This window comes from Cryptotermes secundus, unplaced genomic scaffold (assembly GCF_002891405.2).
Source record: "Cryptotermes secundus unplaced genomic scaffold, Csec_1.0 scaffold3338, whole genome shotgun sequence".
Classification (NCBI taxonomy): Eukaryota; Metazoa; Arthropoda; class Insecta; order Blattodea; family Kalotermitidae; genus Cryptotermes; species Cryptotermes secundus.
Genome location: NW_019730006.1, coordinates 39440 through 54974, shown reverse-complemented (window position 1 = coordinate 54974; position 15535 = coordinate 39440). Strand labels below are relative to the sequence as shown.

The following is a 15535-nucleotide window of genomic DNA, read 5'->3' as shown; positions in this document are numbered from 1 at the left end:
GAGAGTTAGTCACTTACTTTGTTTATGGAGAGCGGCCTAGGCCAGCTGCACATCAGTCAATCAGTCCAAATTAGTTGGAAACACGAAACCAGGCTCTATCGAAATCCTAAACTTTGACTTGTGCAGAAGTCGTAATTTTAGCAGGGTCTTTCTGGATCCACACTACCTAAAATTTTGATAATGTAGTAAGTGGCTGAATCCATTCCTGAGACCCTAGTCAGTCAGATTTTCTCTACTTGAAGAATGCAAATTAACCAGACTCCCAGCACGAGCTGTCCAACCAATCAAAATTTTAAGGTAGATGTCTCTTGCCGGAGATTTGTCTAGGGCAAATGCCTTTCTTCAGAAATACTAGCTGGTGGCTCTGAAAATTTCACTCATCGGAGATACACGCGGCCGGTGCACTGCCAACCACATTTTAGACTACAAAAACTTGTAATCATTAAGCTTATGTAAGCTGTTCTGAAATTGATACTCATTAATTTGATTACTACAGTGAATTTGTACATTTATTAGTGAAGTTACCACTAAAACCCAAGTGAACGATCAATGAATGTTGTGCGTGAATGATTCTACATCTGAGTGCACTCCTGGTCACACAAGCCACGGTCAGTCCGAGAGGAGTAAAGTCTCTCCCTAAGCTAAGCCACTAGAAACCTAATTGTAAAGAAGACCCAATCTCATATTCTGCAGTTTATCCCCCATCCCCCGCAGAATAACTGTTGGCGCCCGACACTACTATCCAATTAATTCCTTGCTCCTGTCTCCACAGAGACAATACTTTACTTCAAAACCAGCCCGTCTTCAATCTCATCAATACTTCTATCCCCAGCGCTTACCTAACAAACGGTTGTCCAGTGATTGAGGTTAGCTATTTCTAAGGGACCCAACAGAGTAGATGACCCCCTCACCTGAGGACGGAACAGATCCAGTTTTCGAAACATTGTGTTCTCTACTTTTTTAGAATACTGGACGATTAAGAAAGTCCAAAAACGCAGTATTGAATCAGTTTCTTGTTTGGATGATGCACGCAACACAGAACAATGTTAACTCTGCAACCGTTTGTACCCAACTCAGGTACCATACTTCTGGTTTGGGCTGGACTAGTCAAAGGTGCCATGAGATTGTGATGGGCCTTTGGTAAATATTATTAACAACAATGAAATATTTTTAATAGTAAAAATAATCTTGTGGGGCTTAATTGTAAGTCTGTAAGCAAATTTTTGGGCTGTCCCCTTGGGAAACCGGCTGCCCACCAAAGAGAAAAACCTGGCAGAACTAAGGGCTAACCCAGTGACATTTTTCTTTCAAACTGTCCCTCAAGGGTTATAATGTAAAAGAGTGGAGCATAGTGAACTAAAGAAAACGTGAACAAGTCTGATGTTTGTAACCACATAAATGTGTGTTCTCTTAGAGCAGCAGCAGCAGCCAACCTTTTGAAGTTGCCAGTTTGCCTTCTACAAAATGACAGAAGTAAATCAACTGAAAGAGTCATTTAGTACTGCTCTAAACATTAGTCATTTTTATGAGAAATAACTACATGACATTCCACATCGTAAATATTTAGTGTAATTTTGTGATCGCAACAAGACATCCTATGACATCATGAGTAACTATAACCGAGCCAACATACTAAAATTCATATATAACCAATTGTTCCTTTTTAATAATATATTTCACAAATTTTATGCATACAATTAATTTTGTGATAATCATTGCATTTTTATGAGGTTTAATCAGTTAAGAATTTGTAAAATTACATATATTATTACGCGTTATATTACGCTATGCACTACATACCAAGTAGAAGATTACGCAATGTTGCATGACTTGAGTTTTATAATTCCAGAGTTCCCCTGTTGCTTGGAGATGTATAATGCAAGCTTCATAAGCAGTTAGCTAGGGACTTCCCGGTGGTACAGCCAATCAGAATTGTTAGTTACCCAATGTGACATCATACTAATAATAGCTTGCTATCCTACAGAGTTCTTTGTTTCAGACAGACTCGTCCTGGCTCTCAAATAAGAAAGACGTGCGTCACGCGTCTCGCACATAACAAAGGGCTGTACCTAATAAAAGTTTCAGATACAATTCAACCATGTAACTCGTACATTATAATGAAGTGTCAAGGATTTGTGCGATTGTTGTCTTTGATTTGTGGACTCTGTTGTTGGAGCCAAGGTCCATTTAACGACCCTGTGAATGATCTTGTGTTCACCTATGTGTGAGCTGGCGCCCAATACTTCGAAGTCATTGTTAGATGACATTGAGAGCAACTGCGTCCACCTGAACCCAATGACTGAAGCTGCGTCCAACTTAATCCAACTCTGTGAGTGTAGTAAGGTGAGTGTAAAGTGAGTGAAGAGGGAGTGAGGCAACACATATCACCATAGCACACTTACTTATAGTATATATTTTGGGCTAACCTCCAATTTACACAGTAGAGCAGGCTGGAATAAAATGACTTATTTGATTCTTGGCATTTCTGGGTTGACTTCCATTACTGAGTCAATAACACGTAAGCATCTTTTTTCGTGTTCACCATAATTTTCATTTCAGCTTCCAGACCTGCTAATTTATCTTTAAATTTTGTTTCGGGGCATTACATCTCGTCCAGAAATATGGACATTCACTTCCTTGTTTTGATCTCAAATCATTTCTTTCCTGGTTCAGTAACAAGTGATCATTCTGAACGCTCAAATGTTCATCCAAGATCATATTCATCCTACCGTCCACACCTACTAACTTATCTCTGTTTCTCTGCGGAGACTCACGCTCTTCTCTAATAACATTCAAACGCTCTGCCACGGAAGTATATTTCGTTTCAAGTTCCTTGTAACGAGCTTTCAATTCATTGTACTTTGATTTTAAACCCTCCTCTTCCGAGGTCACCCTCATTTGAGGCTCCTCAATAATGGACTCTCCATCCAGCATCTCTAAAAATATAGCATGTAGCTGTACTAACTCCTCTTTGTCCCAGTGAAGGGCAGCACATTTTTCTCTAATAGCATTCAAAGTTCTTTTCATAGAGCTACATTTCTTCTCAAGTTCATCAAATTTAACATTCACCGTGTTGTGCCCCCTTCTTAAAGTATCTTTCTCACAAGTCAACAGCAAGTGAGCCTCTTGAATTCTCCGGAGTTTATCCAACATTTTCCTTCTACCCGCACAGTTCATTAATTTAATATTGTCAATTTGAAGACTATTACATTCTTTTATAATGGCTTTTAAATTTCCCTTTAGAGCACGTATCTTACTTATAACTCTATCAAAATTAGCGTCAATTTCTTTGTACTCTGACCTCAAATTCTTTCTTTTCTGGGTCACTATAGAGTCAGCGTTTAGATTACCAGACTTCGTCATGTCTATTCTACCCTGGGGGCCTAATAATTCATCCTCGCCCATCTGAAGACTCTCACCCTCATTTATTATAGCATTTATATTCTGTTTCAGGGAAAGACATTCCTGTTTCAGTTCATCTAAACTTTTTCCAAGTTCATTTCGCTCTGATTTCAAAGAATCTCTCTCCTGGACCAATAATAAATTAGCCTTCTTAATACGTGAATTTTCGTCCAAAGTTTTTTTCATTCTGCCCTCCAGGCTTGTTAACTTTTCTTTGTGCCACTGGAGAGCATCACGTTCTTCTCTAATGGCATTTAAATTTTCCTTCAGGGTAAGATATTCTCGATTGAGTTCATCGAAATTATGTTCCAGTTCATCTCGCTCTGACCTTAAAGTATCTCTCTCCAGGATCAGTTTCAATCGAGTATTTTGAACGTTTGAGTTTTTATCCAACGTCTTTTTCAATCTATCATCCAGGCCAAGTAAATTATCTTTGTCACTCAGTAGAGCGGCACACTCAACTTTCATGGCATTAAAGTTTTCCATTAGAACAATATATTCTCGTTTCAATTCATTTAACTTTGAACTCCAATTATATCTTTCCTGGGTCATTGCCAAATTAGCCCTTTCAATTCTTGACTTTTCATCCAATATCATTTTCAATCTTCTCTCCAGCTCTACAAACTTATCTAAGTCCTTCTGTAGATCATCACGCTCTTCTCTTATGGCGTGTAAATTTTCCTTCAGAGCAAGACACTCTCGTTTCACCTCATCAAGATTATTTTCCATTTCATCTCTCTCCTGGATCAGTTTCAATTGACCATTTTGAACTCTTGACTTTTCTTCCAACGCCCTTTTCATTTTAACTTCCATGCCGCGAAACACATCTCTGAGAAGTTCACACTCGTCTCTTATGGTACTTAAATTTTCCTTTAGCGTAAGACATTCTCGTCTCATTTGAAAAAGTTTTCTTCCCCGTTCCTCTAGCTTTGAAGTTAGAAAATCTCTTTCCTGGATCATTACATAATAAGCCTTTTCATTTTTTGACTTCTCTTCCAACATCTTTTCCAATTTGCCCTCCAGGCCTGCTGACTTATATATGTCCCTCTCTAAAGCATCACGTTCTTCTATAATTTCATTTAAAGTTTCCTTCAGGGCAAGACACTCTCGTTTCACCTCATAAAGATTATTTTCCATTCTTGACTTTTCTTCCAACGCCCTTTTCATTTTAAATTCCATACTTCCTAACTTATATCTGAAAAAATCACGCTCACTTTTCACGGCATTTAAATTCTCCTTTAGAGTAAGATATTCTCGTTTCAGTTCATCAAGTTTATTTTCCAGTTCATCTCGCTCTGCTCTCAAAGTATTTCTCTCCTGGATCGTTACGATGTGAGCATCCTGAATACTTGAGTTTTCCTGCAATGCCACATTCATTCTGTCCTCCAGACTTTCTAACTTCTCCTTGTCTCCCTGTAGAGCATCACGCTCATGTCTCATGGCATTTAAATTCTCCTTTAGAGTAAGACATTCTCGTTTCAATTCATCAAGTATATTTTCCAGTTCATCTCGTTCTGATCTCAAAGTATCTCTCTCCTGGATCGTTAGGATGTGAACCTCCTGAATACTTGAGTTTTCCTGCAATGCCACATTCATTCTGTCCTCCAGGCTTTCTAACTTCTCCTTTTCTCCCTGTAGAGCATCACGCTCATATCTCATGGCATTTAAATTCTCCTTTAGAGTAAGACATTCTCGTTTCAATTCATCAAGTTCTTTTTCCCGTTCCTCTAGCTTTGAACTAAGATTATCTGTTTCCCGGGTCATTACCAAATTAATCCTTTCATTACTGCATTCTTTGTTATGTTTCAAATCCTTGTTCTCTGCTTTCAACGTATCTCTATCATGGGTCAATATCATGTGAGCTTTTAGAATACCTGACTCTTCATCCAACATTACTTTCAATCTACCCTCCAGGTCTACTAACTCATCTTTTTCCTTCGACAGAACATCACACTTCTCTGTGATGTCATTTAACTTTCCTTTCAGGGCACCACATTCTCTTTTAAGTTCATCATATTTAATTTTCAATTCCACATGCTCTAATCTCAAAGAATCACTTTCTTGTGTAAGTTCCAAGTAAGCATTTTGAATTCCTGTCTCTTTGGCCAATGTTATATTCATTCTTCTCTGCAAGCCTAATAACTTGTCTCTGTCCCTCTGAAGATCATCTCGCTCTTCTCTCATGGCATCATATTTTTTATTAAGTTCATCAAATTTTCTTTGCACCTCCTCTAGCTCTGATCTCAAAGGATTGCTTTCCTGTGTCATCAATAGTTCCTCTTCTTGAAACTTCTGTCCCATTGCTAATTCTGCCACAGCATTCAGTCCTTGCATCCCTCTTCTGTGCTGAATCTGCAAAGCATTTCATAGAGCACACCAGACATTACCACAAGTTTAGAAGTTATCAAATAACAAACAAGCAGAACTACTGTAGCTCCTGGCTATGTTTTATTCACTCCGATCGCTCAACAATTACTGACTGGGGAGCAGAACAGGTAAAATTATTTAGTGAACATTTACCAACATGGTGATGGAGTATCCTTAGGTTTGTGACTGCTCCAACTATCACTGATTTAAAAAAAAAATGGAACACTGCCTGGAAGTATACTAGGTTCCATGAAGGCATTTTGCACAGGATGCCAGCCAAAGACAGTGGTTTCAAGATCCAAGTGAAATAAATGGGGATAATCTGAACAATATGTCAAACCATCAGGCATTTAAGGAGTAGAAAAGGGGAATATCTGAAAGACACAACTGATGAGCTTGCAACGAACAGTAAGAACAATAACATTAGAGACCTATATCATTCACTCACACTCATTCATTCATGGAGCCGAGTCCTTCTTGAGAAGCTGCCAATTCTGCAGCTATTCAATACTTCCCAGAATTTTATGGAACCCAAAGGTTCATTAGTACGTTCATAAGAGCCCTCCACTGTTCCCTCTCCTGAGCCAGATCAATCCAATCAATACAATCCCATCCCAGAAGGAAAGAGGCCACTCGGAAGACCAAGGTGTAGGTGGGTGGACAATAATAAAATGGATCTTAGAGGGATAGGATAGGATAGGATGGTATGGATTGGATTGATTTAGCTCAGGATAAGGGCCAGTGGAGGGCTCTTTTGAATACAGTATTGAACCTTTGTGTTCCATAAATGCTGACGAGTTCTTGAGTAGCTGCACAATTGGCAACTTCTCAAGAAGGGCTCAGCTCCATGAGGGGGTGAGTGAGTGCCAGTCAAAGAAAATTTCAATTACTGTAGCTGGCTCTCAACTTCCAGGTTTGAATCAGGCTATCAGTTTGCACAGTGTGGTGTGTCTGTGCTCTGTCATCCTGTGAATATGACTTGCTCTTTGTATTGCAAGTCTTATTTATATCGGTTGAAGGATACAGTTTGTAGCACAAATGCTGGGCTGTAACATGTAATCACTAAAAGTGTGTGCGGTCTGTGGAATTATTCAGTCCTCAATCAAAATCCATGGCTGACAAAAGTAAAATGATGAAACACAAGTTAGAAGGAAAGAACAGAGTATGTGAAGAGCAATGGAAAGAGAAGTATTGTTTTGTAAGAATAAGCCTACTTCCCTTATTGTGAGAAAATGAAAGGAGGCTTTTGAGATCACCTTGCTGTCAGGGTATCTGTGTCATTTTCTGTTTACATAACTTTGGGGTGGACAGCAGAGGAACCACTACTTCCAACTGTTGGTCATGTCATTTTCTATGAAGTGTTGTTGTAGGAAAGCAGGCAATTAGTCTTTCCCAGAAATTCCGTTTAGGTGTGGAAGAGGTGGAGATCTGCTGTTTCTGATGTCCTTGATTGGTGAAGTATTGAATTTCATCACTGAGCCAGATGAGTCCAGTCCATGACACCTGTGTATTTCTCTAACATACAGCTTAACATTACCCTCCCACCGACGTTTGTCATCCTAGTGGTCTTTTCCCCATCAAAATACTCTATGCATGCATGCATGCCATCCCACCTCATCCTCCTTGGTGAGAAGTGCAAGTTTTGAAGCTCCTCATTGTGCAGTTTTCTCCAATCCCAGGTCCAAATATTTTCCTCAGCACCCTGTTCTCAAACACTCTTCCCTTAACATCAGGGGCCCAGATGCACACCCATACAAAACTACAGGCAAAATTACAGGTTTGTATGTTATAGTCTTTATATTTATAGACAGCAGACAAGAAGACAAAAGGTTCTGAACTAAATGGTATCAAGCACTACCAAAGTTTAATCTGCTCTTAATTCCTTCATGAATCAAAATTTGATCTGCTACTGCCTTTTTGATATACTGCATTTGAACTCTGCCACACTTTCAAAGGATGTATTAGTTTTCTTCATGTTATGAATTTTTATGCAGTCTGCTGATGAGACGTCAAGGTACATTTAGTTTTCTCCATGTGATTCTAGACCAACCTCTTTACTAGTGTTAAATAGAGCTTCTGTGCTTTTATTTATGGTATATATTGAATAATATTTCCCCAGTAGATTTACATCATCGCCACAGACTAGAAGCTGATGTGTCCCATTCAGTTTCAATGTCAACTAGTTTCCTAGGACCTTGGATATCCAGAAAGCAAATATGCTTTCATGTATGGGAGTGAGATAAAATTTACATACTACCTGTGGTTTTTATGGTTTACTCATTTTAACTTATATCAGTCTGTTTTATTTGTAACTGATTACCCTGATCTTCCATCTAATCCAGCATCTTTCACTCTGCAAAATTCATTTCTCTTTTCTTCAAATAAAATGAACTTCCTCACTTCAAACATGTGTGCGCACACACACACACAAATAGAAGTTTTATGCAGCATCACCCTGTCTTGGTTCATATCACCTTTTAGTCTACAACATGATTCGGCTGCACAGGGCCATTGTCAGGTATATGTCATGATCTACATAATGTTTTACATTCTATGGAACAATTTCTTTTAACCTTTTCCCCCTTCACTATGAGTTGAGTCAAATGTCACGTCAGACATATACCCCTCGCTAAGGGCCCAATTTGGCCACGCCATAGCTCAAGCGGTTAGTTGCTGGCTTCCCACTGCGGCCCGGGTTCGATCCCGGGTCTGGTCAAGTGGGATTTGTTGTGGACAAAATGACACTGGGGCGGGTTTTCTCTGAGTACTTCGGTTTCCCCTGCCCATCTTCATTCCGTCAAATTCTCCTTCATCATAATCACCCAGGTCAGGCTACAATAGGCCAATCAGTGGCTGCTGAGCCGAGCGGACCCAGTTGGACTCCAACCCCCACTAAACGAATTAAAAAAGAGGCCCAATTTGATAACATGGGACCTATCGAACATCACAATATAATTAATTGATGTAAAACACTGGTGCAATGATACTTCGGATGGGAAGAGTGAAGTACTTGGAGACACGTCTTCCCCAGTAGCACACTGAATCAGGAAGGAACTTGATGCCTTACAACCACGCACATCCTTCAAACATTACTGGTAATAAGTTCTGTCACAGCATAATTCAGCAGCTCACAGCTTGTGTGTTCTCAGAGATGTGACTGTTTTAAACTCATTCTTTGAGATGGTTCAAGACTTACATTTTGAGGAATATCTGGCTCCCTTTGAAGTGTCAATTCTAATACTACTGGTTGTAAAGTATAAAGGTAAAGTTTCCCCTGTGCTTAATTAAGTACCTCAATAAGAATATGTATGGGGAAGCAGAGGTATATCTCACCATTCTTGACCTCAGCAGCACATGAGATTGGTCAGCTTCATACCTCAGCTGCTTTACCCACTGGGAAAAAGTCTACAGTACCCATTTGATAAGGGGATGCGTGGGCCCTGAGCCAATCTATATGCTGTGGCATAGGGAAAAATTTCTTACTCTGGTGTGGAACCAAACCCCTAGCCATCCAGCTCATAGAATGTTACTATACCAAATGAGCCATATTTCAGAATTACGTACATAATGATAATAACTTAAAATTTATGATGGTTTGGATATCCCACACAATGCAAGCTCTTGTGAAAACAGATTCCATAGTATGTGAATTTCTTCAGTTGTCACCTTCTCAAGAAGGATTTTATTCAATGTAGTTACTTAGCTACACTTTTCAAATAATTGCATAGCAAACACCTATTTGAGGTGTGCCAATATCTTCAGTTACTCATTAACTATAAAACTCTTCCATTCCAATTCCCTCCACAGTTCACAGAGGTCACTTAATTTCCTAACAAATGCCATTCAATTTTCTGTTTGCAGTTACTTATGGGTTACACAAAGACGCTGTCACATTGCTATGGATACTTGCATGGGGACCTTGAAAAAGGTAACACTATATCTACTAAAATATGATATTAAGTTCTAGTTTTTGTAATGGTTATCTGCTATTTTCAGTAAACAAAAAATACAACAAATATTCCGTATCTTAACTTCAAACGTATGGGCTCACAAAGCAAGTTTATCTAGAGTTGGGGTATAGTTCCAAACCAAATGCGGTGATATAAAGAAAAGTGCTATCCTTCTTTGAACATTAAGCAACTTCTTTTGATAATGTTGTGGGATCATCCCACATTATCACTCATTTTGGACGAGAACCGGTGTTTTCAGCATGGTATGGCCGTTGATTCACGCATTTTCTGCAACGCACACTCTTCACATCACTTTTCACCATCACGCGCGCTAACCAATCAAATTCAAGGTCAAGGTCATGTTACAACTGACGATCGGTCAGTCTGTCTGTCTTAGTGTCGAGCCCCAGCTGGGGCTCATGACCAGATATTTCTTTTGAATGAAAGTTACTGTCTTGTCTATGTGTAGCACCCTCTCTGACGAGAGGTCGGGTCTGTCATTTGTTAGTCAGTCTGTAGTACTAAGTCCACTTTCTGTATTTACACATATTTATAATACACTTATTTCTTATTTAGATGTACAATATATACACGGCCTCCGTCAGTCCAGGCCAGGTACAGCAGATTATGCCCTTTATATATATATATATCCTAGTAGTATTAGCTACCACGGCAGTCTAGTCACTCGAACGGTCGTACGCCTGACCGCCGCCAAGTTTAAGCCTCTTATACTTTCTGTGTCGGGCTTCGCCTTGTCCGATGTTGCGAACATTCTCATTATCATGATTTTGTATGACTTCTGCTTGTTGCCTGCATAATTTTGTTATGTAATCATATACGTACGGGATTTTGAATGCCATGTGCAAATCGCGGACCGGTGTGCGCCTTGGAAAATTGCCAATCATGCGGAGAACCTTGTTTTGCAGGCGCTGCAATTTCACTAGATGAGTGTCTGCCGCAAACTCCCAGGCGGGACTAGCATAAGTCATTACGGATCTAATAAGAGCTTTATGGAGGGTCAGTTTAATGTTAGCGCTCAATCGCTCACTTTTGAATAAGGAATACACTCTAATGAATGTTCTGAAGGCCTTGGCTTCGATCATTTCTATGTGTAATCTCCAAGTCACTCTCTTATCGAAGATTACACCTAGATATTTTGCACTATTTACAAATGGAATGTTTCTTCCATTTAGAGTAAGACAAGACTCAGGCGGTCGACGACCACGAGAGAAGTAGACCCCCCGAGTCTTATCTTCATTAATTTTTATATTCCAGCGCTCACACCAGGTCTCCATTGAGCTGAGACCGCGCTGGAGTTTTCTAACAATAAAACCCTCTTTGCGATCTGTCGCATACAGACAGGTGTCGTCTGCAAAGAGGGCCAGGTGAACGCCCTGTGTATGGGGGGCATCATTTATATACAAATTAAAGAGAGTAGGGGAAAGAACAGAACCTTGTGGCACCCCTGCTTGCATTTCCCTTGGCGTTGACATTTCGCCTTCAACAGAGACCCTGAATTTACGTTTAGAGAGAAAGGACCCAATAAGCTTGGTCAAAGAGTTGGGGAATTCCAATTTTGATAATTTAAACAGCAAGCCTGAGTGCCACGTGGTATCAAAGGCTTTTTCGATGTCCAAGAACACTGCAGCCGTAGACATTTTATTGTTGAAATTAAGGGTCACGTGGTCCGCCAGCCTCATACATTGCAATGTCGTGCTGTGACGTGCACGAAAACCAAACTGACTTGCGTTGAGCAGGTCTCTTTCTTCAATATGTTTATGGAGGAATTTCAAAATTGCTTTTTCGAATAGTTTTCCTGTCGTGGACAGGAGGCTGATCGGACGTAAATTTTGAGGAAATTTCGGGTCTTTACCCGGTTTAGGTAAAGTTATTATTTTTGCTTCCTTCCAAGTATTTGGAAAGTGAGAGAGCCGAAAACAGTGATTGAATAAGTGAGTTAGGTGAACCAATGGTCTCCTTGGAAGGTGCCTGAGGCATTCATTTGGGATGCCGTCAATTCCACAGGCCTTTTTTAATTTCAGGGATTTTATTAATTTCTGAACGTCACATGGTCTGATCCTTAGAGGGGGGTTTTCATCCACGGCTTCCAGCAGAGCTTGAACTCTAGCCTCCACCCGCTCTTCATGGTTTTCGTCGCACAGGTCATGTGGCGTGAATTGAATTTCCAAACAGTCGGCAATTTCATTGGCTTTTTCAGAAGGATGAAATTTTAGGCCAGAAGAACCATGAATAGCAGTTGGTGCCCTTGGTCCGTCTCTCTGAAGGAGAGATTTCGCAATGGGCCATATACACTGAGGTGTGACTTCAGTGTTACTTATTTTTGTTTCCCACCGTTCAAGTGCCTTTTTACGGGTCATTCGCCTGATTGATTTGGTGACCCAATTGACTGCCGTTTTACACGCTGGATCCCTGGTTTCTTGCCACAGTTTTCGTAGCCTCTGTTTATATTTTATCAAACGATCTAGACCAGGAAGATCGTTGTTTATGTCCGAAAGTGTAACTTTACTTGTCGACAGCCTATATGCCGAAGCAATAGAGGCTGCAAAGTCGCGTGCCGCTTTATCGGCTTCTACCCCCGAATTTATTTCTAGTTTAGGTGATATTAGTTCAGAAGCGAGGCTTTGAAACCGCTCCCAATCTGTAAATTTTTCAATGGGTTCCGAAAGGTTGCTAATTTTAACGTGATCCAGTATGTGAAATACTATTGGTAGGTGATCTGAATCCAAAATATCAGAGACGACGACCTCTGACATTCTGATATTTTTGTGAACCACAATGTCTAGCACGTCACCATTTCCCGCAGGGGAATAGTGAGTGGGGCACTGTGGAGCTGAGATTTCGAAATCGCCCATATCAAATAAATCCATAAGTTTCAAACCTGAGGGGTTTGAAACTCTACTATTCCAAAATGGGTTCTTAGCATTCAAATCACCTGCCAAAATAGACTTTCGTCTGAAGCTTAAGAGCTCAGTGATGTCAGCATCACTCCAGGCTTTGCCTGGAGATTTATAAACAGCTGCAAGCAGCACTTCGCTATTACCAATTGGTATGCAGACCCCTGTCGCTTCTACTGAAACAAGGGGTGGTAGGTCTACATGGTTGTGGGGAATGCCTTTTCTTACTGCAACGGCAGTTCCGCCATTTCTCCCGGACTGGCGGTCGATTCTATAAAAGTAGTAATTTGGAATAAAGAACCTCTCGTGAGGTTTCAGATGTGTCTCTGAAAACAGGGCCACATCTACGTGTAGGTCTTGCAGCTGTTTACTGAGCTCATAGCGCTGCCTCCCAATGCCATTCGCATTAAATGCTATGACTTTGAGGGGCCTATGTACTCTAGTGGCCATTTTGTTTCATTAGGCTTAAAACAATTTTGGTAATGGCCATTATTTTTTCCTCTTCGGACACTGCACCACTGACCTCTGTCATAATCTGCTGTACTACAGTCACTACTCTCAACATATTGTCGAGAGATGGACTGTTTACATGACTAGCCTGAGTTGACTGACCTGTTTTTGGTTCCTGTACAAAGACCGGGATGCTCGGTTTCGTGGCTTTTGGTGGGACTGCCACTGGAACTTGGAGAGTCTGAGGTCGCTGCTCCTGCGATGTGCTGCCACGGAGCGCTGCCGCGAAGGAGACTCCAGGGCTAACGATATTCGAGGAGAACACCCTTCCCGTCGTAGTTTTGGGTGCTCTCTGCGATTTCCTCCTCTGCAGTTCCTCCCTCGCGTGTCTGCAGCCCCGGTAGTTGGCGGGATGTGGCTTCTCTCCTTCTTTCAATTCACAATTGCAGCATGCTGGAGTGGAGGCAGCGTTCTGCTTCTCAGGACATTCTTTGTGCAGGTGGCCACCCCCGCACCACATGCAACGTGGAGGTTGTTTGCAATTGGCCCAGACGTGGCCAAACTGTTGGCAGTTGTGACACTGCGTAAGGCCACTCTGTGCTCTATATGCCTCAACCCGAATGGAAATGTGGCAAAGGCTTTGAAGATGGAAAATTTCTTGAGATTTCGCCGTCCGGGTTAGGGTGATAAGGAAGAGCGGGAGGTTTCTTGCTATCCTTTCGTCTGAAGGCGACCCGCGGGTGGTTGTCATCTGCTTCACGCTGACCACATCAAATCCCAGGGTCACCAGTCCATCAGATATATCCTCCGCAGGGGTATTGTGAGGGAGGTGACGGATTACGGCCTTTATGGGTTTTAGGGACTTGGGAAAGAAGGTAAAATATGAAAGACTGTTGTTAGATAGATGGGACTTGACGGCTTCGAAATCCGCCATGTTCTTGGTGAGGACTCTGGTCCCGTTTCTGGTACTGCGGAACTCAAAGTCGCCTTTGACAACATTTTTCAGTTGCTTCTGCAATTGAATTAGGTTTACAGTGGACGTGAGGATTATTGGGGGGGGCCTGCCTGCTTTGCCTGAGGTTTCCTCCTCCAGCGCAGTGGCTTCTACAACAGAAGTTTCAGTTTCCATAGTTGCCTCCCTGAGGGGGGCGAAGTAGTTTTTGGTGGCAACCTCTGGCTTTGTGTTGCTTCCGACTGCTGCAGTTGGTTTTTTCGGAGTCGGTGCGGTTTCAGCGGTACTTTGTCGTTTCCGCCTACGGACTTCTTTGAAGCCTTCCTCCCCGGCTGGAATATTTTTGCCTGATGTACTGGCCTTTATCAGTGATTTCAGCTCATTTAGCGTGACTGTATAGTTGCCATAGAGCGCACTGAACAGCGTCTTGCCGGAGAGGGACTTACAGTAATTTATCCTATTTTCATCGGCGGTGCTGACTATTGCCGCCCATTCTGCACTTTCTCCAATTGCAGCAGTTGTGAAACCGGCCACGTCCTCAATGCTGCACAAGATGTCGAATAACCGCCTGTACTGGGTTTCGGCCTCGGGATATTGTCGTATGATTTCTTTACATTCGGCCTGAAGAGCGGCACGTTTTTCGGCCCAGAATGCCTGGTACCCCGGCACAGGGACGCCAGCCATCTCTGGCTCGACACTTACCGATTAAACAACCCGGCCGAGTACTGGTGTATAAGTCAAGATATTGGGACACAACTCACTGCCCGCAACGAATCCACAAACAACGCTGCCCAAGACACAACAAGAGTTCACAGTCCAAATTTCACATCCAGTATCGAGTTTTGTCGAACAGACAAATTCTTACTCACCGAATCGAAATCTCAGTCTCTATCCCCTTTTCAATCCGGACGCACACAACAGAACCGAATCAATCCCCTAATGCAATCAGTCCTCTATTACCAATCCCAATCAAATTGCTCCAAACGTTCGCATTTATACTGCGCTCGCTGCTAGCCCCGCATCTACATCATCACGCGCGCTATTCAATCAGCGCCCTGCAAATTCTTCTTCCTCAATTTCAAGTTTCGCTCCGCCCACCGAGCAGTGTATAAAAAGGAGCAGCCGCAAACCGGCAGCATCAGTCTGACTTCAGTCTACGATCAAGCCACACNTCAGCCAGCAGGCTTCGTCGCCAGCGCTCGGTCTTCGGAGGCATCGGCAGCCTGCGCCAGGCACGACTGCCTCGGCCCTCCGGCTCTCACACCCTACTCACTGGGGCACCTCGCCTGGACTCGCCGGTGGTCGTGTCCCTGTCCGACTCACTGGGCATCTGGCGTAGACACTGCCTCATCACTCCTACGACCGCGCTGGGCGACCACGCAACTTCAACTCACCTGCGCACGGCGATCAAGCAACCTCCAGCAACGGCCGCGCTGTGGCCATCAAATCACCGCAACTAACCTCTCTCCCTACCGGCGCGCGCCGCGCTACCTCACCGG

The 15535-nt window shown here is 42.2% G+C and overlaps 1 protein-coding gene across 1 annotated transcript in view; it reads right to left on the bottom strand.

Annotated features, from left to right (window-relative positions):
* Window positions 1-922: 922 nt before the first annotated feature.
* The window catches only part of LOC117282433 (trichohyalin-like), a 21030-nt gene continuing 6417 nt past the window's right edge, over window positions 923-15535 (bottom strand). Inside the window, exon 3 of the mRNA XM_033752039.1 lies at window positions 923-5754. Within this exon, the coding sequence (XP_033607930.1) occupies window positions 2572-5754 (3183 nt within the window). The 3' untranslated portion in view covers window positions 923-2571. The remainder of the gene's footprint in view (window positions 5755-15535) is intronic.